The sequence below is a fragment of the Giraffa tippelskirchi genome, chromosome 10 (assembly GCF_054371585.1).
Source record: "Giraffa tippelskirchi isolate mGirTip1 chromosome 10, T2T-mGirTip1v1.2.pri, whole genome shotgun sequence".
In the NCBI taxonomy this organism is placed as follows: domain Eukaryota; kingdom Metazoa; phylum Chordata; class Mammalia; order Artiodactyla; family Giraffidae; genus Giraffa; species Giraffa tippelskirchi.
In genome coordinates, this window is record NC_137284.1 from 30,065,763 (window position 1) to 30,089,145 (window position 23,383).

Sequence of the window (23,383 nt, forward strand, 5' to 3'; positions counted from 1 at the left end):
ATGGCATCACTGACTCAATGGACATGAGTTTGAGCAAAGTCAAGGAGATAGCGAAGGACAGGGAAGCCTGGTGTAATGCAGTCCATGGAATCGCAAAGAGTCACAAACCACTTAGAAACTGAACAACCACCACCACCCCTTGGTTGCGTTTTCTTCCTTCCAAGCTGACTTCACAATATGTGCTCTACTGAGTGTACATTTCCAATGTTTAAGATTTTATGATTTACTAAGTAATACTGATACAATTTTTAAAATTAGAATACTACCCGGTGATCCTGGCATCTTATCAGGGACTGCTGGGCAGTCATTTGTCCTAATCACACATGGCTGAATGGAATGAATGGACATTATTCTCTGTGAAACGAATACCCTAGCTGAATATTTGCCACCAGCCTTTGGAGGAATTGCTTAGGACTCAAATTCAGGGCATGTGACATTTTGCTCATTTAGACCCACAATCTGTCCCTTTCAAATGATCAAATATGTTTGGTCATTTGTAAGTTATTCTTATATATTCATATGAGCAAAAATTTAGGCTATCTGAAATCAGAAAATTTTAGAGCTGGTTAGTACACTATAGGTCATCCAGGACAATTCTCTGATTTTTATGGAGGCAGATGCTTAGGCTCAGAGAATGGAAAGACATGCCTAAGGCCATACAAATAACTAGTCCATATAAATAACCAGTAAGAGAGCTGGCTTTCAAACAAAGCACTAGTAACTTCTTAGTCCAGTGTACTTTTCACCATAACAATTGTGCATACCACTATTAATATTATTATTTTTTGGAGAGGGTGAGGGGAAGAAAGAAAGAAAAAGAAGCTATAACTGTAAAAATATACCATATTACTATTCATTCAGTTCAGTTCAGTTCAGTCGCTCAGTCGTGTCCGACTCTCTGCGACCCCATGAATAGCAGCACGCCAGGCCTCTCTGTCCATCACCAACTCCCGGAGTCTACCCAAACCCATATTCATCGAGTCGGTGATGCCATCCAACCATCTCATCCTCTGTCGTCCCCTTCTCCTCCCGCCCCCAATCCTACCCAGCATTAGGGTCTTTTCCAATGAGTCAACCCTTCGCATGAGGTGGCCAAAGTATTGGAGCTTCAGCTTCAACATCAGAGCTTCCAATGAACACCCAGGATTGATCTCTTTTAGGATGGATTGATTGGATCTTCTTGCAGTCCAAGGGACTCTCAAGAGTCTTCTCCAAGACCACAGTTCAAAAGCATCAATTCTGCGGTGCTCAGCTTTCTTCACCATCCAACTCTCACATCCATACATGACCACTGGAAAAACCACAGCCTTGACTAGACGGACTTTTGTTGGCAAATAATGTCTCTGCTTTTAAACATGCTATCTAGGTTGGCCATAACCTTCCTTCCAAGGAGTAAGCGTCTTTTAATTTCATGGCTGCAGTCACCATCAGCAGTGATTCTGGAGCCCAAAAAAGTAAAGTCTGACACTGTTTCCACTGTTTCCCCATCTATTTCCCATGGAGTGATGGGACCAGATGCCATGATCTTAGTTTTCTGAACGTTGAGCTTTAAGCCAACTTTTTCACTCTCCTCCTTCACCTTCATCAAGAGGCTCTTTAGTTCCTCTTCACTTTCTGCCATAAGGGTGGTGTCATCCGCATATCTGAGGTTATTGATATTTCTCCCGGCAATCTTGATTCCAGCTTGTGTTTCTTCCAGCCCAGCGTTTCTCATGATGTAATCTGCATATAAGTTAAATAAGCAGGGTGACAATATACAGCCTTGACGTACTCCTTTTCCTATTCGGAACCAGTCTGTTGTTCCATGTCCAGTTCTAACTGTTGCTTCCTGACCTGCATACAGGTTTCTCAAGAGACAGGTCAGATGGTCTGGTATTCCCATCTCTTTCAGAATTTTCCACAGTCTATTGTGATCCACACAGTCAAAGGCTTTGGCATAGTCAATAAAGCAGAAATAGATGTTTTTCTGGAACTCTCTTGCTTTTTCGATGATCCAGCGGATATTAGCAATTTGATCTCTGGTTCCTCTGCCTTTTCTAAAACCCGCTTGAACATCTGGAAGTTCACGGTTCACGTATTGCTGAAGCCTGGCTTGGAGAATTTTGAGCATTACTTTACTAGCATGTGAGATGAGTGCAATTGTGCGGTAGTTTGAGCATTCTTTGGCATTGCCTTTCTTTGGGATTGGAATGAAAACTGACCTTTTCCAGTCCTGTGGCCACTGCTGAGTTTTCCAGATTTGCTGGCATATCGAGTGCAGCACTTTCACAGCATCACCTTTGAGGATTTGAAATAGCTCAACTGGAATTCTATCATTTCCACTAGCTTTGTTCGTAGTGATGCTTTCTAAGGCCCACTTGACTTCACATTGCAGGATGTCTGGCTCTAGGTGAGTGATCACACCATCGTGATTATCTGGGTCATGAAGATCTTTTTTGTACAGTTCTTCTGTGTATTCTCGCCACCTCTTCTTAATATCTTCTGCTTCTGTTAGGTCCATACCATTTCTGTCCTTTATCGAGCCTATCTTTGCATGAAATGTTCCTTTGGTATCTCTAATTTTCTTGAAGAGGTCTCTAGTCTTTCCCAATCTGTTGTTTTCCTCTATTTGTTTGCACTGATCGCTGAGGAAGGCTTTCTTATCTCTCCTTGCTATTCTTTGGAACTCTGCATTCAGATGAGAATATCTTTCCTTTTCTCCTTTGCTTTTCGCTTCTCTTCTCTTCCTAGCTATCTGAAAGGCCTCCTCAGACAGCCATTTTGCTTTTTTGCATTTCTTTTCCATGGGGATTTTCTTGATCCCTGTCTCCTGTACAATGTCACGATCCTCTGTCCATAGTTCATCAGGCACTCTGTCTATGAGGTCTAGTCCCTTAAATCTATTTGCCACTTCCACTGTATACTCATAAGGGATTTGATCTAGGTCATACCTGAATGGTCTAGTGGTTTTCCCTACTTTCTTCAATTTAAGTCTTATAGTACTTAAGTACTATAAGTACTTAATAAGAATTTAATAAGAACTTAATAAGAATTTAAGTACTATTCATTACCTTTGGTCAAATGTTATAAGCATAGGTTAAACATTCTCCTACACTCCTCTCGACTTCCCAGAGAACACAACTGTGAGACACACCTGTTTCAATATTTTTAGATTGCATTGCACCCTTTGTAGAAGCTCTTGCAACCCTGCTCATAATCTGTTACTGCCTCCCTACTAAAAGAAACAGTATTCAGTTAGCTGAATTCAGTTAGCTGGCCTAAAGACTGTCCACTCACCACTGAAAAAAATAAAGTAGGGATAGAAACAGACACTTTGTATAAGTGAGCTGAAAAGAAATCTAGGTTGCTAATAAATCAATGTTGTATATATCAGTAGATTAAGTAAGTTATATTTTAATAATTAGCTCTGAGAAGCTATAGCACTGCATAAATTACAAAAGTACATGAAAGTTTATTATAATACTTTCAGGTTTCAGGCTGTGAAATCACATTTTTAGAGAGACCTGTCATAATGAAGGCCTCCTGGTACTTCTAAAGCTAACTGTGACTGAAGTCTATGAGAGAATTGCCTTTTAAGGAATCTTATGTAATGGCATTTAATGATGTGGCAACACCCCCTCCCCCATACACACATTTTAACAATACTGTGCTTTAACACAATAAAGACTTAATAAAAATTTAGAAGGAAAGAGGACTTCACTTATTGACTACCTACCATCCCAAACACTGTGCTATGCATTTTTCATATATTATTAATTATGAATTAATTCAATCCTCATAATTCTGGAAAATATTATCATCTAATTTTTACAGATGGAAAAACAAAACTCAAAGAAATTAAATGGCTTATCTAAGACCACATAGTTTATAACACAAAGACCCGAGACCTGAACCCAAGGGTGCCTGATTCTAAAGCCTCGGGACATTCTTATTCCACGGAGCCAACATTCAAAAAAAATTTAGAGTAAAAGCTGCTCTTTAGCTTCCCAGGAACTTCTTTAGCAAATCAACTCACTCACCATTTGTCCCAGACTGTGCTGGGCTCGATTTATCCATCTTCCAACCACCTTTGTGTGTGTGCGCGCGCGCATGCGTGCGCTGAGTCGTGTCCGACTCCTTGTGACCCCATAGACCGTAGCCCGCCAGGCTCCTCTGTCCATGGGATTTTCCAGGCAAGAATACTGGAGCAGGTTGCAATTTCCTACTCCAGGCGATCTTCCCGACCCAGGGATCAAATCAGTCTCTTGCGTCTCCTGCACTGGCAGGCGGATTTCTTACCACTGAGCCACCCGGGAAGTCCATCACCAAATAGATATCAGGTGCCTGCTATGTCCCAGGCATTACGCTACGCAACAGAACACACTCATAAGTGAAAATAAAAGGTCCTCAAGTCCTTTGGCATAGAGAAAAGTGTCACTACATAAATAGTTATACAAATAAATGTAAAAATACAACTGTGTTAAGAAATAAGATGGATTAAGTTAGTAATTCCAGGTTTGAAATTTAAAGTGGCACACTGTAGTTTAGTGCATCTCTGACTCAGAAGAGAGGATCAAGGAAGGTTTCTCTGTAGAAATGATTACTGAGAAGAGATCTAAGAGTAAGTAAAATTACTTAGGTGAAGAAGGTTGTTCTAAATTTAGCGAAGACTATGTGCAAAGATCCTCTGATGAGGGAAAATCCTGCCTACCTATCAGAAGACATGAGATAGGAGCAGCCAGACTACACTGAGGCTTGTAGACCAAATAAAGAATCTTGACTTTTGGTGTAAGAGCAGTGGGAGGCCACTGAACGGTTTTTAGGAGAGAGAGAACGTGAGCAGATTTACATTTTCTAAAAGTTCATGCTGAAATGGGGAGAATGAACTCAGAGGAGAAAAGAATGGATGCAGGCAGAAGACTGGTTAGGAGGCTACTGAAGTAGTCCTGGCAAGATATGATGGTATGTTAATCCAGAAACGTAAAAGTGGAAATAAAGAGAAGTAGATGGATTGGAGATTTATTTAGAAGTATACAAATGACAGAACTTGGTAACAGTTTCAATATGTGAAGTGAGAGAGGAGAACATTTGAAAGATGATTCAGGACTCTGGCTTGCCCAATTGGATGAACACTGAATTTTCAAAGAAAATCAAATTTTGTGGGAGAAAGGGAAAAGAAGTGAAATCATAGGTTCAGTTTGGGGTATGTTAAGTTTCAGATGGTTTTACAATGTGTAAATGGTAGTAAGACAAGTCCAGAGCTCACAGGAGAAGTCTGGATTTAAGACATGAATTTCTGAGTCGTGTGAAAATACACAGTGAGTTGTGGGTAAAGGTGAAATCATCTGGGGAGAGAAAAGACCTGGGGAGAAAAAGATGTAGGCATGAGGAACTCTAGCATCTAGTGAAAGAGGATGAACCTGAAAAGGAGACTGAGAAAGAATAACCCACTAAGAAAGGGAGAAAACTAGGAGAATGCTGTCACAGAAGTCAAAGGTGGAAGAAGTTTTAAGCAGAAGAAAGTCCTAAATAGTGCTGAATAATGCTGAGAGGTGAAGTAAAAGACTTTTTAAAAAAGTCTGTTGGGCTTAATAACATGACAATTATTACTGCTCCCAGAGCTTCAGTGGTACAATTAGAGGGAATGATAGTGGTATGAATAAAAATCACATTAGAGGGCGGAGGAATGAGTGGTATATACTGTGGTGGTTATGAAACATTCACCATCCTGAAGAAGACTTTCATTTGAGAAAGGAAAATTTATATCGAGACTACAAAAAATAGACACAATGCCACTAATTAGTTTTACTGATCCTTTAAATGCCATAGAAATCCAGAAAAGGCAGGCTCAGGGTGACTGGGTGAGCTAGGGAAGTCATCACAGAGCAGGAAAACCTTAAGCAGAGTATTTTTAAGTGCAAAAGTGAATGACTGAAAAGTGCTCTACTGAGGGAAATTACGAGAGGAATACACAGTGTGTGTGTGTGCGCTGGGGGAGACAGGTGGAAGTGGGATAGGGAGGAGTGATAAAAAAAAGCCAAGAGATACAGACATATTCCTGTGTTTTGTGATGTAAGCTCAACACTGAACAGATAACCTGCAACTGGATAATCCACTCCTTAGTCACTCTCATTTTTTTTGCTGCCAACCTGTGGGCCTATTCATTTCTCATAAACAATTATACCAGAGGCTTGGTAGAGAAAAAAGAAAATAAGAATCATAAATCAACCGTGTTGCTTACTGCATTTGGATAATGCTGGTGAAAGGTAGCAATGGGTAAAATCAGCGGCTAACATGTAATTTTATATTTGTGACTTCTGAGGTAGTGTAATAAAGTGGAGAAGAACACAGACTTCAGAGCCAGAAGAAATCAGGTTTGAATAAGAACTCTATCACTTACTACCCACGGAGCCTTAAGAAATGCAATTGGTTTTTTTGCAACTCACTTTTCTATACGTAAAATTGGAGAAAAAATGAATTTCTTGGCAAGGTTGTTTTGTGATTTGTGACTTAAGAGATGACATGATAGTATTTGCTTCATACTGATTGGTGGCTAATACTGTTTTCAGTTCAGTTCAGTTGCTCAGTTGTGTCTGACTCTTTGGGACCCCATGAATTGCAGCACTCCAGGCCTCCCTGTCCATCACCAACTCCCGGAGTTTACCCAAACTCATGTCCATTGAGTCGGTGATGCCATCCAACTATCTCATCCTCTGTTGTCCCCTTCTCCTCCTGCCCTCAATCTTTCCCAGCATCAGGGTCTTTTCCAATGAGTCAACTCTTCGCATGAGGTGGCCAAAGTATTGGAGTTTCAGCTTCAACATCAGTCCTTCCAATGAACACCCAGGACTGATCTCCTTTAGGATGGACTGGCTGGATCTTCTTGTAGTTCAAGGGACTCTCAAGAGTCTTTTCCAACACCACAGTTCAAAAGCATCAATTCTTCGGTGCTCAGCGTTCTTCACAGTCCAACTCTCACATCCATACATGACTACTGGAAAAACCATAGCCTTGACTAGATGGACCTTTGTTGGCAAAGTAATGTCTCTGCTTTTTAATATGCTATCTGGGTTGACCATAACTTTCCTTCCAAGGAGTAAGCATCTTTTAATTTCATGGCTGCAATCACCATCTGCAGTGATTCTGGAGCCCAAAAAATAAAGTCTGACACTGTTTCCACTGTTTCCCCATCTATTTCCCATGAAGTGATGGGACCAGATGCCATGATCTTAGGAATGCTGTAATATGAACGAAAACAGGAAAGACATTCAAAGAGATAACCTTGTATACCTATGATGAGGTAATTTTATTTATTAGGGGGTCCTGATCTACATTTTCCTACTGGTATTTACCTAAAAACAAGTGAAAAGTACAAGACAGCAAAGTTTACATTTGGGACCTTTTCTGAGATAAACATATTTGTCTCATAGACTTTTATAATTAATGATATTAAAAGAACTATTCAATATATATTTAAAGAGTAAAAAATATTTATTTTATGTTACTGCCAATTTTGTGAAGAAGAGAAGAGACAAAAAAAGAGAAAAAAGGGAAAATACCAGAAGTATAAAAGCCAACTGTAGTTGAGGGAAAAGAAAGAACAGAGGACAAGAAGAGCTAAAGAGGACAGACAGACAGAGGTAAGATAGGCAGAGAAAAGAGACGGTCAGAAGAAACCAACCAAGAGGAGAATGCGCCCAGACCTCTTCGACCCCTCCACAGCCCTCTCCTCACTCACACACTACTTCTATTTGATAGTCAAAGTACTCTAAGCTGCCTGCTACGCCAAGCTAGCTCTTCCTTTGTGTGATAATGCCACTACCATCATCTCCCCCTACCGCATGTGGTTTCCTAATCAGTATTTAATTTGATAGGAGATTGGGCATATTGCTATACACTGCTCTAGGGCTCTCAGTAATTTAAAAATACAAAACAAAACGCACCCACATTTGCATCTGCTTAACTGAGGACACCCTACGACAGAAATGAGGAAGTGTGCTTACAGAACACTGGGATCTTCTTTGGAAACACATTTTTAGAGGTGCCTGAGAGAAATGTTATCATTTTAAGAGATATAAAGAGTGAATGATATAATTTAAGAAAATATGCCAAAGGATAAATCAAATTAAATCAAGGGGAAAATCTCAGACTCTAAGATGACTAACCCCGATTTATTTAGTGTCTTTACTTACTGTGTGCTGAGGGCCATCTTCATTATCCCTCATGTAGAACGGTTTGAGTGATAATGGATAATTAATGACAAAGACTGGTATGTCGCCACAGTGCTTCACCAGGTACTTTTCATGTTCAGTGTGTAGATCAGCACCCCACTGAAATGAGAAAAAAGAAATTACCAAAGGAGAAGACAGAGCTGAAATATACAGTGCAGGACCTAAAAATAACCTGTATCAGTGCCGAGGGCTTCTTTTCCCTGAGGATCAGGGATGTGTGGAACTGTCTGCTGAGGTTACACAGATAGAGAAACTAGAGAGAGACGTGTGAACAGAACATTCAAAAGCCTGGAAAGATGAAAGCTGGGACTAGGAGATAAACACTGTGCTTTCTGTGCCCCATCTGAGGGAGCAGCAGTTAGCAGACAAATAGGAAGACACAGTATGCTTTCCACAGTGCATAAAAGCTGATTCAGAATCATAATTTTTATTAATATTGCCCAGAGCTGCTTCTATAGTTACTGTTCCTAAGTTTCAGGAAATTAAATGATGAGAGATAATATTCCTAATACTGAGTCTATCTTTGGCTAGCTGGCTTCTTCCAGTGAATTTTTTTTTTTGATAAAAGAGTCAACTAATATATCAGGTGCTCTTTGATGAATATTTAATAACACTGTTCATCTATTTATTCAGCAAACACTAATGTGCCTATTAAACCCTAAGTACCATCTAGGTCCTGGAAACAGTGGTAAGGAAAACAAAATCCCTACCTTCATGAAGCTTCTAGGGTAGAAGACAAATATTAAATAAAAAAATTATACAAAAAATCAATTGATTATAAATATAATAAGCAAAGGACACTCATAACTTAAGAGAAAAAATTAACCTAATATCTAACATCTAACCTAACTTAAGAGAACATCTAACTGGGGATAGAACTGGTGTAAGTAGTAGTTTGAAGACAAGGGTATTATATTCTTAACATTATCTTATCAGCCCCACTTGTCTGGCAGTATCTTAATTACAGGAAAGAAGCACTGGCAGAGAAATGAGGAGACTTGCCTCTAACATTATGTGCATGGTCACTAGATCATGCTGTCTTTCCAGACTGATATCCTTGCCAATAAAATAAAGGAGTTCTGGGAAAAAGCAAAAATACAAAACTTAGTGTGCTTCAAAGTGGATCACAAATTAGAAGCCTTTATAAAGTTCAAAAGGAAAAGAAACCTGTTTAATGTGTTACCTAAACTTATTTGATCACATAACCTCTTTTGTCTGTCAACTGACAACATCATTCAGAATATACTTTGAGAAACACTGAACTAGTTGATTGCTACACTAATATCGTATTCTATATTCTATGATACTTCTAAGGAATTTCATCTTTAAACTTGGGAAACTTCTTTATAATTGCTCTGTCACTGCTAGTCCAAATGATATGATTCTACTTCAAAACAATTTTTCAGTCTATATATGTCAACAAGGTTGGGCAAACATCAAAAAAACCCAATGTACATATATGAAATATTGCATATTGCTAATAAGAGAAGTAAGGTTATTTTAAAGCATGAAATCAGATAAATATGAGAAAGAAATTTTCATATATGTATCCTACCTCTGGAGTGAAGGTGAAGTTCTGGGATGCCTGCTTTAAGATCTCCACTGCCTCAGTATAAGAAATGCTGGAGAGAAAAAGGGTAAAATCAGGAAAAGGTTTATATAATGGGCTGTTGTTAATTAGTGCATCTGAAAACCGTAAAAGGCTTATTTTCATACTGTCTTTCAGATCACATGTGAGTATAAAATGATTGCTGGGTTATCAGGAACGATTATAAAAAATGACTATTGATAATCAGAAATTATGGCTGATTTAATCTTATGAGTCTGAGCAGTGAGTGTGAAGAGAAATGGCCATTCAATAATCACACCCTGATCCACTTGTAGTACACACAAAGAAGCTAGTCACTCAAGAAAGTAAAGATTTTCTCTGAATTCATGTTATGCTAATGCCTGAAAAGGTGTGAAATACTGAGACTGAAAGAGGAAAACTCTCTCCTGAAAGCTATCATTCATTCACCCAACATATACTGAGCACTTACCATGTTCTAGGCATCATTCCAGGCAATGGAGATCCAGTAAATAATAACAAAGACCCTGCCTTTATGGAGAGTGAGTGTGTGTGTGTGTGTGTGTGTGTGTGTATGTGTGTGTAGAAAGATAAATAAATCAAAATAATAAAATGCCAGGGAGCTACTGGTGCTATGAAATAAACAAAGCAAGACAAAAAGAGGGTGTGTATGTGTGTATAGAAAGATAATAAACAAAAATAATATAATGCCAGGGAGCTACTGGTGTTATGAAGATAAACAAAGCAAGGTAAAAAGGGGGTGTTTGGTGTACTATTTTAGATAAGATGGTCAAGAAAGGCCTTGCTGAATTGGTGACATTTGACAGAATCCTGAATGAAGTAAGGAAACGAGCCATATAATATCTAAGGGAAGGTATTCCAGGCAAAGGGAACAGTGAGTACAAAAACGTGCAGTGAGGAACAGTTTGGCTTATTCAAGGAACAAAAAAAAGCCAATGTGACTACAGCATATTGAATAAGGGGAAGAATGCCAGGAAATTAGATGGGAAAGGCAATGAGAGGTCAGATCCTATGAACTCTTTCAGACCATGGTAAGGGATTAATAATATATTCTAGTATTGGAAGACTGTTCAGGAAAAATACCACTGGTTACCTCAGTAAGAAATCACCATGCCTAAAGCAAGCCAAACTAAAAATTTAACAGTTTGAATAGGTGATACATGCATACGGTTAAAAAAAATCAAGATGAATAAAATAGTATACATCATCATTCCACCCCTTTCACATAGCTTAGTTCCTCTCCTCATATACAATGATTGTTACTGGTTTCCTGTGTACCATTCCAGAAGGCTTAATGTATCTCTAAGCAAATACTAATACTCAATCTCCCCCTTTTATAGATGGCAGCTGTAGCATAATGCTACAGCATACACATCATATACACTCTTTTACATCGTTTCTTGCTCAATATATCTTGCAGATATTTACACATCAGTATATGAAGAACTTTACCTTTTGAACTATTACCTAACATTCCACTATGTGGATATATCCTAATCAGTCAAACCCGTCATCTACCAATGGGTATTTCAGCTGGTTCCAATCTTTTGTTATGGCGAATCATGACCGCATGTATCTAATTTATGCTCTCCAGACAGCTCAGTTGGTAAAGAATCCGCCTGCAATGCAGGAGACCCTGGTTTGATTCCTGGGTTGGGAAGATCCCCTGGAGAAGGGATAGGCTACCCACTCCAGTATTCTTGGGCTTCCCTGGTGGCTCAGTTGGTAAAGACTCCGCCTGCAATGCGGGAGACCTGGGTTCGATCCCTGGGTTGCGAAGATCCCCTGGAGAAGGGAAAGGCTACCCACGCCAGTATTCTGGCCTGGAGAATTCCATGGACTGTATAGTCCATGGGGTCACAAAACAGTTGGACACAACTGAGCGACTTTCACTTCACTTCACTTCACATGCTCACACAAATTTTGAACATGGGAAAAACAGAACTGTTGGGTTCAAGAGTACTTGCATCTTGGAGTTTTTATAATTTTTAAAGACACTACCAAAGATATCGTCCATTCCTCTTTTATAGGGTTATACCGATTTATGCCCACTAGCAGTATATGAAGTGTCAGTTTCTCTATCTCCTCTGCAACAGTATTTTGCATGATTAAAAACAAAAATCTACAAGCTTTCTGAAGACCTTTGAGCTAAAAAAACAATTTACCTAACCCAAACTTACTCTCTGAAGCAAAAACAAAGTTCAAATTTATAATAACTAACTGGAAAGAGCTGTGTCATAAAGTACAAATAGACCTCCCGAAGCTATGTATGAGTGATAGGTTTTTTAAGATGGAAATTCTGTTCAAACGAAAATCTAGTATTAAATAACAGATAATTTCTAAGTTAGAATGGTGTTGGTGTTGATAGTAGTAACGCTTTTTAAATGAGCATTTTATAGGAGGGAAATTGAAGCTTAGAGAGGTTCAGTAATTTGCCAAAAATCACTCATGTAAGTGAGAAGTAAAGCTTGACGTGCTGACTTCAGAGTCTAAGCTTTTAACTCCTGAGATAACGCCTAAACCACTTGCAGTTTCATATGTTCTATCAAAACAAAACATAATGGGCCCTGGGTTCTCCCTCTGACTCTACCACTTAGTAGCTATGTAAATCACTTCATCTCAATGAAGGTGTTTTATAAACTGTCATCTTTATTTAAAAAAATCTAAAAATATAAACATTAAAAAATTAAGTATTTATACTTATAAAATAAGGACACAGGGCTATATTGTCTTAAGTTTTTTTCTGCCTAGATATTCTACTGTTCTGTTCCATCAATTACTTGATATGACCTATTCATTATATTGAGAAATATAAGAGCAGTCAAAAAAGGAAGCACTAGAATCTTGTACCATTGATACGTTACAGGTACAATATCAAGAAAAAAAAGACTCTTCGTGTCTAAATAGCTCTCCTTATTCTAAATGTTCTGCAATACTCTGCCTATACCTTAAGTTGAGGCAGAACTTTCAAGTTCAAATTACAGTTCTGACACTGGATATCCTTAATGGCCTTCAGCAATTCTCTCTACTTTTTCTTGGTTATGTATGCCTGCGTGCTTAGTTGTGTCCAACTCTCTGTGACCCCATGGACTGTAGCCCGCCAAGCTCCTTGGTATGTACAGGGAATAATATTTCTTCTCCTTCCCAGAAACTATTTCCAAAGTGCTTTGAACTCTGAGAATCATGTAATTTACATATTCCCTCTGGTTGTTCCATCCTCTCTTTGTTTCTAGCTGCTGGGACCACTCTTAAATGCTAATGAAGTCAATAATGCATTTAAGAGGACTTCATAATATTTTAACTAACGTCTTTAGATGTTTTGTAGGAGGGTTTTCAAGTTTTCGAGTTTTTGACATATTGCTTAAGCAGCATTTGGTCATTTCAACAAAATTACTCAAGTTATCACTTTTGAGATGAGAAAACTGAAGCTTAACTACTCAAGAGTTGTTGTGAAGATAAAATGAACTTCAGTATATGTAAAGTTTATCACTGTCTGGTACACAGTAAATATTCAATAAATGGTGCTATTTTCCCTCCATCTAAGATTTTATTCATTAGATAGGAGCTGGATAGCTTCTCTTAAGATCTGCCTGATTCTCTGTTACCAGCACAGATTCCTTGAGATGCCCAATTTACTTCTTTCCTTATTTACTTAATTAAAAATTTTATCACTATGCTTTTGTCCAGAACTCTCCTGTACACTCCAGATCCGGACACTCAAACTGCCTACCTGACATCTACAAACGGACATCTGAATGGATCTCAATCATAACGTGACACCTCATGGGAATGAGCCTGTTATCACCCCTCTCTCTCTGCAACCCCCCTGCTACTCCTTCCTCTGTCTCCATTTCCATAGTTGTGTAAGTCAAAGGCCTTCAAGTCTCTCTCGACTCGCCTCTCTTTCTCCCTCTCTGCAAAGCCTGTTTGCTCCATCTTTAAAACCTATCCTGAATAGGACCATTTCTCTCTCCCTCCACTGTCACCATCCTGGTCCGTGATGGTTAACTTTATGTGTCAAGTTGGCTGGGCTGCAGTACTCAGGTATTTGGTCAAATATTCAAGATATTTCTGAGAAGATGTTTTTTGGGATGAGGTTAACATTTAAATCAGTGGATCCTGACTAAAGAAGATTCCCTCACTAATAATATCTAGTTTGAAGGCCTTACTAGAGCAAAGAATGGCCTCCTCCAAGAAAGAAGGAATCTACCAGCAGACTGCCTTTGATTTGCTCTTCCCTGAGTCTCCAGCCTTCTGGACCACTCCAACAGATTTTGAATTTGTCTAGTCTCTACAAATACATGAACTAATTTCTTAAAACGTTCTTTTCCCACTTACCCATATAGCTAGTTCTCTTACTTTACTTTCTCGAGATTTTTATTCAAAAATCATCTCAGTGGGATCCTCCCCACCATGCTATCTACCATTTCTATCTCCTCATTCCTCCTTTGTCATATCTTCTATCTCTTTTTTGGTTTCTCCCCACTAAGTATTACTTATTTTCACAGATTATATGTTTCACATTTTATCTTGTTTCTTGGCTATTTTTATCTCCACCAGGAATGTAAGCTCAATGAAGGTATGGAGTTTTATCTGCTTTGTTCATTGCTTTAAAAACAGTTTTTAGATGCTAGAACAATGCCTGGCACATACTAAATATTCAATATACATTTAAGTAAAGAAAAAGTCTCCAAAGCCTTCACTTGTACTTCACTGCCCTTTGTTTCTCTACCACAGGGCTCCTGAATCTTCCCTCCTTTGCTATTCCCACATCTGCTGCCTTGTTATTGGTTCAGGGTCAACAATTCATCACTTTTAACTTGTAGTCTGCAGGTCTAGGTTGCTACCTGATTCTCAGCTCTGTCCAGTGTGCCAAGTTTTTCTTATTTCCCTCCTCAAGGATAGGCTGGATTCCTTATCTCTTAGAACAGAAACTTGCTAAACTTAAGATGGCAAGGGGAAAATGATACTAACTGTTTCCAGAGACAATCTTTTATCCTTCAGAGTATCAACCTTGCTTCCTCGATACACTGTAAATACCCTGAATACTAAGTTTTTTTAAATTTGTTTTAATTGGAAGATAATTACTTTATAATATTGTGATGGTTTTTGCCAAACATCAACATGAATCAGCCATAGGTATACATATGTCCCCCCCATCCTGAATTCCCCTCCCCATCCTATCTCTCTAGGTTGCCCAGAGCACTGGCTTTGGATGCCTGGCTTTATGTATCAAACTTGCACTGGTCATCTATTTTACAATATGGTAATGCTGAATACTAAGTTTTATGTAAACTGTTTGTATTAGATATAAGAAGTTATTTGCTGTTTTTCCCATATCAAGTATGTGTTTCTTAATAAACTGAAAAGAATAGCCTATCTGATTAATATGACTGGTTGACTAAACAACCAGTCCAATATCAAAATATCAAATGCTATATAACAGGATTACAATGAAAATGAAGCAATAATGTATGTGCCGTATTTACAATATAGATTTTTAGGTTTTAAAAAACTGGCTTAAGAAACAGTTCAGAATATATATTTTCAGATTTTAGTGAGCAAAGGCAAAGAAAAAGAAAGAAGACTGAAATAGAGAAAAACAGAGAGGCAAACATTACATATATCTTAAAAGCATATTTTTTAATCCAGTAGATTTTGATTACTAAAGAATTAGTCTGAATTGCAGTAATACAGCTAATAATTACAATGCTCATTTATCTTGCTAAGATTTGTTCATTTATTTATTCATGCAACATTGATTATCAACTATGAACCAGACACAAGAGCTATAACTATCATTAAAATACAAGTGTTCCTTGAGTCTAGGGAGTATGATAAGCAGATACACAAACAAAAAGAATTTAATACATAATATATTATGATAAATATGATAAATTATGAATAAAGTTCAGAGAAAGTATAATATCTACTTACATTAGAAAGTTGTTTTTTAGCATATGTTCTAATCTGTCCTTTGTAAAAAAAGAGAAAAGAGAAAATTTATTAAATGCAATTAGGGTCATTAGATGTAATTAACATAGTCAGAGGGCTTTATCCACAAAACTAATTACCTTTTGGCCAGGAGCTATGAATTTGTGACAGAGTTCAACATCTTGAGGACAATTTGAGAGAACTGTCATTGCTGTAGTCTTGAAGAGGCTCTCCATAACCTAACAGAAATGATACAGAATTGCCTGAGATGTAAGTTTCATGAAAAAACCAGTTTAGGGCTCTGTAGGGACTACTCTCCAGGTTTTAGCAACTCTAAAGCCATTAGGCCTCTTACTTCTGAATGTTAAAAGAAACATCACAACTTCTTCTCAGAGTAGGAGGGGAAAAAAGAAAGAAAGAAAAATGTATGAAGCTTTTGTTAACAATTTCAATTCGTAGTATTGAAGTGAGCTGTCAAATGAACAACTAAAACAAATTGATGCTTCAATTTCAGTCTACTTGCTTGTAGAATCAGAGCAGTAACGGTACTTGTTTTACAGGACTGCTGTGAGAATTAAATGAGATAATACATGCAGAAGACTTAGCTCAGTGCCCAGTTCAGAGGAGCACACAACAAACATCAGTTGTTGTGAAGAGTGGAACATTCTGAAAAGTGCTTCATTCAGTCATTGATAAATGAAAGTAAACTTTAAGATTATGGAAGCAATGAGATATAGCTTCACCCAAATACATACATTTTTGCTTTGCTAAAGTATAAAGTAAAAATAATATAGATCAAATATGACACAAATCAGTATATAAGATTTCATTCTACCAGGGGTGTCCATAAGTCTCTCAGGGGGAAAAATTTGTTCTTAGGAGAAAAAAGTGACTGGAATGGAAAATATTTCTAAAATATTTTTAATCCAAACTAAAATTCTTGTTTTGAAGTCAATGAGATCATACTGTGATTTCCAAATGTGTCCTCATAAAGAAATACATATTAAGTCCAGGCTACCCTACCAGACAGCTGTCTCCCTTTCCTCTCTGAATCACCAGACACCCTATCAAGGCTGCAAATTCAGTAGGGCTATATAAGCGTCTGAGTAATTTAGTTGATCAGCTATAGGAAAGAGCTTAATTATCAAGTAACAACTAGTTAGATTTATGTATGTATATAAAATATTTGGGGCTTCCCTGGTGGCTCAGTTGGTAAAGAATTCACCTGCAATGCAGGAGACCTGGGTTCGACCTCTGGGTTGGGAAGATTCCCTGGAGGAGGGCATGGCAACCTATTCCAGTAATCTTGCCTGGAGAATTCCCATGAACAGAGGAGTCTGGCTGGCTACAGTCCATGGGGTTGCAAAGAGTCGAACACGACTGAGCAACTACACACACACATAAAATATTTTATACTTCTCTTTATATTATTGTATATTATACATGTATTTTATAGAAAAGTAAGGAATGACTTGATGAAAGAAGAGCAAAAGGAGGCTAAAGATGTTTTACTATGAGGCTGTATCACCTTCAATCCAGCAGTGAGATAAAGAAATCACTAAGTAACTAAATGATTTATGAAGGGTTATCTCTCTCAATCACTGAAAAAAGCCAATGCATATTGGGAGGAAAAAAACACGTAAATTGGAGAGTACGTTTACACTATTGAGAGACATAACACACTTATTTGCAAGATAAAGACTTTGCCACTAGGCTGTTAAAATAGTATCTTTGATGAGCAGTATATTTCCATTTGAAGAAGAAAACCACTGGCTCTTCTAACCTTGACTTTCAGACTATGTTTTGTGACTATATTAAAGAAAACAGAAACTTAGCTGAAGAGTTAACATAATCCTCAGAGGTTTTAAAAAATATATTATTCAATAGCACTGAAATATCAATAGTACCATTTAAGTGTTTATACTTCATAAGAGGAAAATATCCCTTGTTACAATACTGATTTAATATTGAAGAGACTCTCTTCATCAAGGTAATAATTTCCAAAAAATTCAATTTATCAAAGGCAGAAAATTAAAAGAAGCAGAAGATTACTTTGGGAGGAACACATTTTTTTCTTTTATCTTTAGGAAAAGGTTTATATTTCAATTAATCAAACTATTCAACAGTGTATATGCCCGCAGTATCACTCAGTGGAGTAGCAAACAATTAAGAATCAGTTACAGAATACATAATTATACAGCAAAGATTATAATGTTTAATTAATTCTAACATAACCATGTCTATTGTCCTTATGAACTTTCCCTCTGGTTTTATGTTGGGGCAGTGGAGAAATAGGAGGTAAAAGGTGTGGTTCCATTCTCTACAATAATCTCATCACCTGAGCCAAAGAATAATAAAGAATTGGGTGGTGAGCTAAAACTAAAAGCTGATTAAGGAATTTTACTGACTCCATGAGGCTCATATTCTGAATCCCTAACCTGGAAAGGCGTTACTCAACAGTGTTATTATTAACATTTTTGGCCAGATAATTCTTTGTTGGGGGGGAAGGGGCTCTGCACTGTCGATGTTGAACCACATCCTTAGCCTTTACCTGCGAGATGCCAGTAGCAACCAGTCTTCCCTACTCCTCCACCCACTCCCTGGTAGGGACAAACAGAAATCTCCCTGGGGAACATTGATTTACAGAAATCAGGGAGAGACAGTAAAGGAGTACATGTAATTAGACACTGTGGGGTGTGGCCAGAACACCCCCTCAGGACCAAGATCTTTATCTGCTGGGAATATTAACTGCTGATGGTTCATAGTTGGGTCCTTCCTCAGCAACTCTCCAGACCAAGAGTGTTGTCTTACCCACCCAAAGTTACAACTCGTCCCAGGCTATCTCAGGTCCAATGACTGGCTAACAGGAGGAGGCACTTGCTTTCCTATGGGACAACCAGAAAGGGCAATTCTAGCTTCCAAGGTCCTCACAGAATTGGCAAAGGCCTCTGTAAACACATCACAGTTCAACTTTTCCTTCTGTTCAGTGGTGCTGTCTTCCTTTCCTTTCCAGATATTTCTCTAGAGGGCATTCCTCAGTACTATCTATACACAAGTCTCTGCTTTAGGGTTTATTTACTAGGAAATCCAACTTAAGATAGGATAATAAAATTGTGACTCCATTCTGTTAAGAGGAATAGGTAGTATTTCTGTTTTAAGTGGAATTGGGTCATTTACTGGGTAAGTAAGAGTAGAAATGAATAGAAGAATTGATACAAATTTCTAAAATAAACATATTGTAATTAGAAAATCAAACTAAGATATTAACCAAAATGGTAATGTAAAGAGAATTCACAGTAACAGTTAACAAAGTCTGGGTACTTACTAAGTATCAGGAACTATCCTAAGTGCCTTATAATATTATCTGCCTAATCCTATGAACTACCCCATGAAGTAGGTATTATTATTCCCATTTTTTAGATGAAGAAATTGAGGCTCAGAGAAATTAAGTCCCATGTCTAAGGTCACACAGTCAGTAAGTGACAGAGCTAAGAATCAAATCCTGGTCCACCCAACTCCAGAGCTATGTTGTCTCTATTGATTATGGCCACAGCCTCCTGAAAAGTCTCCCGTCCCTATTTTTATCTCCTTCTAAGTCATTTTTCATCATTCATCATTCTTCATCATGCTGCTAGACAGATATTTCTAAACTGTAACTCTGACCATGGCCTTTCCTCGCTGGGAACTCTCTCTCCTTTATCTTCTGTATTAAGTTCAAATCCCTCAGCATGGCATTTAAATACAAACTCTTTCTATCGTGATCTGACTCTTGACTATCTCTCCAGCTTCATTCCTGTTCCAGAGTTCTGGCAGCACCTGTGGCTGCTTTCTCATAGTATAGCTATAGACACGTTTCTCTAACTATAAAGATACTTTGTTTATTTGCTTAGCAAACATCAAAAGCTACTGTTTACTAAGCCTGCTTTATGCCAGAACCCACACTTAGTGCTTTACACTATATACAGTCTTTCATTTGTTGTTGTTGTTCCACTTGGTGACTACTGAGTTGTGTGTGACTCTTGCGACTCCATGGACTATAGTCCACCAGACTCCTCTTCCACGGGATTTCCCAGGCAAGAATACTGGAGTGGGTTGCCATTTCCCTTTCCAGGGGATCTTCCTGACCCAGGGATGGAACCCACATCTTCATTGCCAGGCAGATTCTTTACTACTGAGCCACCACTGAAGCCCACTCTTTCATTTACTTCCCACAATAACCTAATAAAATAGCTAGTATTTTTCTCATTTTACAGGGCAGAAGCTAGAGATCACTACAGTTAGGTAACATAGCAAAGTTAACGGCCGAGTTTAGACATGAACTGAAAACTGCGTGACTCCTGTACTTTAAACTATTACGCTAACAGCATTTGGCAGATGTTTATTACATTAAGTAGTTCTCTATCTTCTTCATTCTGTGAGGCACAAATGTCCGAGGTAAAAATGTATACAGAAGCATTTTAATGTCACAGATGTCTGATATTTAGAAACTATTTTAAAACTTGAGTACCTACCTGCATGAGATCTTGAAGGCTCTCCAGAAAAGAAATCTCTGCTTCTACCATATAGAACTCTGCCAGGTGCCTCCGGCTCTGAGAATTCTCTGCTCGGAATGTTGGACCAAAGGTAAACACTTGAGTAAAAGCTCTGCAATTCAAGAGTAACAATATAAAAATAGGATTTACATGATTAATTCTAAGTTTTAAAAATATTCAGTGAATGCTTAAGGAAAAAAAAGTTTTGTGCCTCTGTCTTGTCCACAAATCCACACATATTAGCTGCTATATTTCTTTAATGGGTGATAATAATAGTTTCACTAAAAATGTTACATTTATAGAAACCATTTTATCCCAAAGGAATCTGCAAATGTTTTACAAACTCTACAGCTTACTAAATATAGACTTATAACCACTTCTGGGTGCACTCCACTGCAGCTGCCTTAAACAGCAAAGTACATTTCACGGCAATTGAGAACAAAGTCAAAGACAAATACCATAGCCCAAGAAGCCACACAAAGAATCTAGATAGCAACAGTTAAAAATCAGAATTTTACGTGGATGAGGCGAGTCAAGCATTTTCTAAATATGTGAAAAAGGAATATCAGATACGCATGGCAACTTGCCTTGTTAGGCTTACTCAAGTCCTTTACGCCCACTCACGAGTTTCATTCAGGTTTGAATGACCCCTGACATTTGAGGGGTGGGGTGGATTTTGAAGAACTGTCTATTTTAACTGTGGTTTTCAAGAAGGACTATAGCTCAACAACATAAATGGAAATAAAAATTTTTTTTTTCATGTCCTGCAGAGAAGTGGGCATGATACCTTCATTTTTTAATATTTATAGTGTCCTTCATATATGAAAAAGGTAACAACTGGGACTAAATCAAGCATGTATGAACAAATGAGTATTTCGTGAGTATTTCTTTCAAATATATAATCTTTGAATTGTAAGGTTTTGTTAGGGCAAAACAAGAGATTTGGGGCTCCTTAGCTGTTATCCTGAACACTCTTCATTTGTCTGTCATCAGTCAGACAACATTAAGATCAGAAAATAGTACAGAAAACAGATGGGTTGTAGATATATATATATATCAGGGTTTTTGTTTTATTTTGTTCTTTAAGTAAAGATACTCTAGGAAATTAAACAGTGAAACAATAATACTGCAAATTATGAGATTTATTTTTTCTTTCAAAGACCATTTCAGCTAAGGCCTAGTTTGTAAGAGGCTTAGGAATTTATGTTTTGGTTCTACAGCTACCTTCCTGGGACCACGATCAGTTAACCTCTGAGAATCCTAGTTTTTCACAGAAAAACAAACAGTAAAAACTCAATAATTTTACTACAGTAACCTCTCCCAAGATTCAGATCCAGACATTCCTACTAGAATGTTCCTGAAAACACTGACCCTACCTTGTCCAAAATGAAAACTCTTGTTCCCCAAAACAAGCAAAAAATAAAAGTGAACAATCCTGGTTTTCCTTTTACATTTTCCCCAGTTCTATTAATCTCAGTTAACCCACCTCATCATCCAAACCAGATCCCCATCCCTCCCTCACTGCCCACATGTTTCGTATCACATAATTGCAACTGTTCACACCTAGGAAAACTCTTGCATATGTAGAGACTATTCCTTCCTCCTCCCCAAATACTTGTTTATTTATTTGGCAGTGCCAGGTCTCAGCTGCAGCACACGGGATCTTCAATCTGATCTTTGTTGTGGCATGCAGGAGCTTTTAGTTGCAGCATGTGGGATCTAGTTCCCCGACAAGGGATCGAACCTGGCCCCCCCAGCATTGGGAGCATGGAGTCCTAGCCACTAGACCACCAGGGTAGTCTCTAGAGACTCTTCTTTATTTCCACAGATACTATCTTAGTGTCATCTCTTGTGTCTGGCTCCTGCCTTTCTTCCACCAGTCCCAAACTAGGATAAGTTTTCAAATTCAAATCTGACTATATATCAGCCCTAATTTAAAAATCTTCAATGGTTGCCCTTGCTCAACGGTTAAAATTCAAACTCCTAACTTGGACCGGACCTTCCTTCCCAAAGCCTTTCCTCCAACACACTGAGGACACCCTCCTTACATGCCCTGAATGCCTTAAGGCCTTCTCATTGGTCACCTTCTGTCTGTAGTGCCCATCCCCTGTTCCTCCCTCTCCAATGGCAAATCTCCATCCACCCTTCAAGACTTGACTTAAATGTCACTTTTTCTTACCATATGTCCCCAAATTTATTGTTTCCTCCTTTATATGACTAACATTTTGTTTATGTATTTATTATATAAAATGTATCACTTAGAAATACAATTATGCATTTTGTATCTTTTCCCCTCAAGAAACTGTGAAATTTTAGAGCAGGAATAATGTTTTATTCATTTTTGCATCTCCAGTGCCTATGATAAAACAGGTGCTCTAGTTGAATGAATGAGCAATGATGATGATGACAGGCTTCCTCAGCTGTGAACTGGAAAAGCACAACATCCTTACAAACAGTAACATTACAAATAATGCACAGAAAAATACTCAGATGTATTTTACTGTGGCTGTCACACAATAACTAAAATGGATCAGAAAATTTAGGTCTGTCCCAACAATAAATTAAAAAATTACAGGGCCATGAGTTTCCAATATATGACTATGCAATCTCTAGGAAGGCTGGCAATTGTATATCTAAATAAATAAAGTGACATTTTTTCTGGCACTGTATCACAAGAAACTGCATATACAGATGTACACTAATGACAAAGGATATTCTACTGAGATTTTCCAGGGTATAAATAGAAACTCCATGGTACAGGAGAAATTTACTTTGAAGGCTCTAAGAAAGACTTCTAAGAAATGGACAGCTATCATCCTGAAATACAAGGAAGGCCAATGGGATTGCTATTCAAAAGGGACACATTATATGTATCAAGGTACTAGATACAGAGAAAACAGTGATATCTAAAAGTACTATAGATTCAAGTCACAAGGGCATTTGCATCTCACATGGATAGGGAACTCTAAGATGAGCAGCGTCAGTGATTTTTAACAATGGTTAATGATTTTCCCTCACAATAAATATAAAGGTGCTTCTGAGGTGGCTCAGTGGTAAAGAATCCACCTCCCAATGCAGGAGACGCGGGTTCCATCCTTGGGTTGGGAAGATCCCCTGGA

At 38.0% G+C, this 23,383-nt stretch overlaps 1 protein-coding gene across 19 annotated transcripts in view; it reads right to left on the bottom strand.

Moving 5' to 3' along the window:
- The window catches only part of NARS2 (asparaginyl-tRNA synthetase 2, mitochondrial), a 145,298-nt gene that overhangs the window by 17,561 nt on the left and 104,354 nt on the right, over positions 1-23,383 (bottom strand). For 14 of the 19 annotated variants that reach the window (XM_081537601.1, XM_081537598.1, XM_081537609.1 and 11 more), the window contains 5 exons: positions 20,244-20,376; positions 15,873-15,971; positions 15,736-15,773; positions 9,766-9,832; positions 8,172-8,309 (listed from right to left, as the gene is read on the bottom strand). In XM_081537601.1, coding sequence (XP_081393727.1) covers positions 8,172-8,309; positions 9,766-9,832; positions 15,736-15,773; positions 15,873-15,971; positions 20,244-20,376 — 475 coding nt within the window. The remainder of the gene's footprint in view (positions 1-8,171; positions 8,310-9,765; positions 9,833-15,735; positions 15,774-15,872; positions 15,972-20,243; positions 20,377-23,383) is intronic. The other 5 variants (XM_081537610.1, XM_081537604.1, XM_081537606.1 and 2 more) reach the window with 5 other exon arrangements.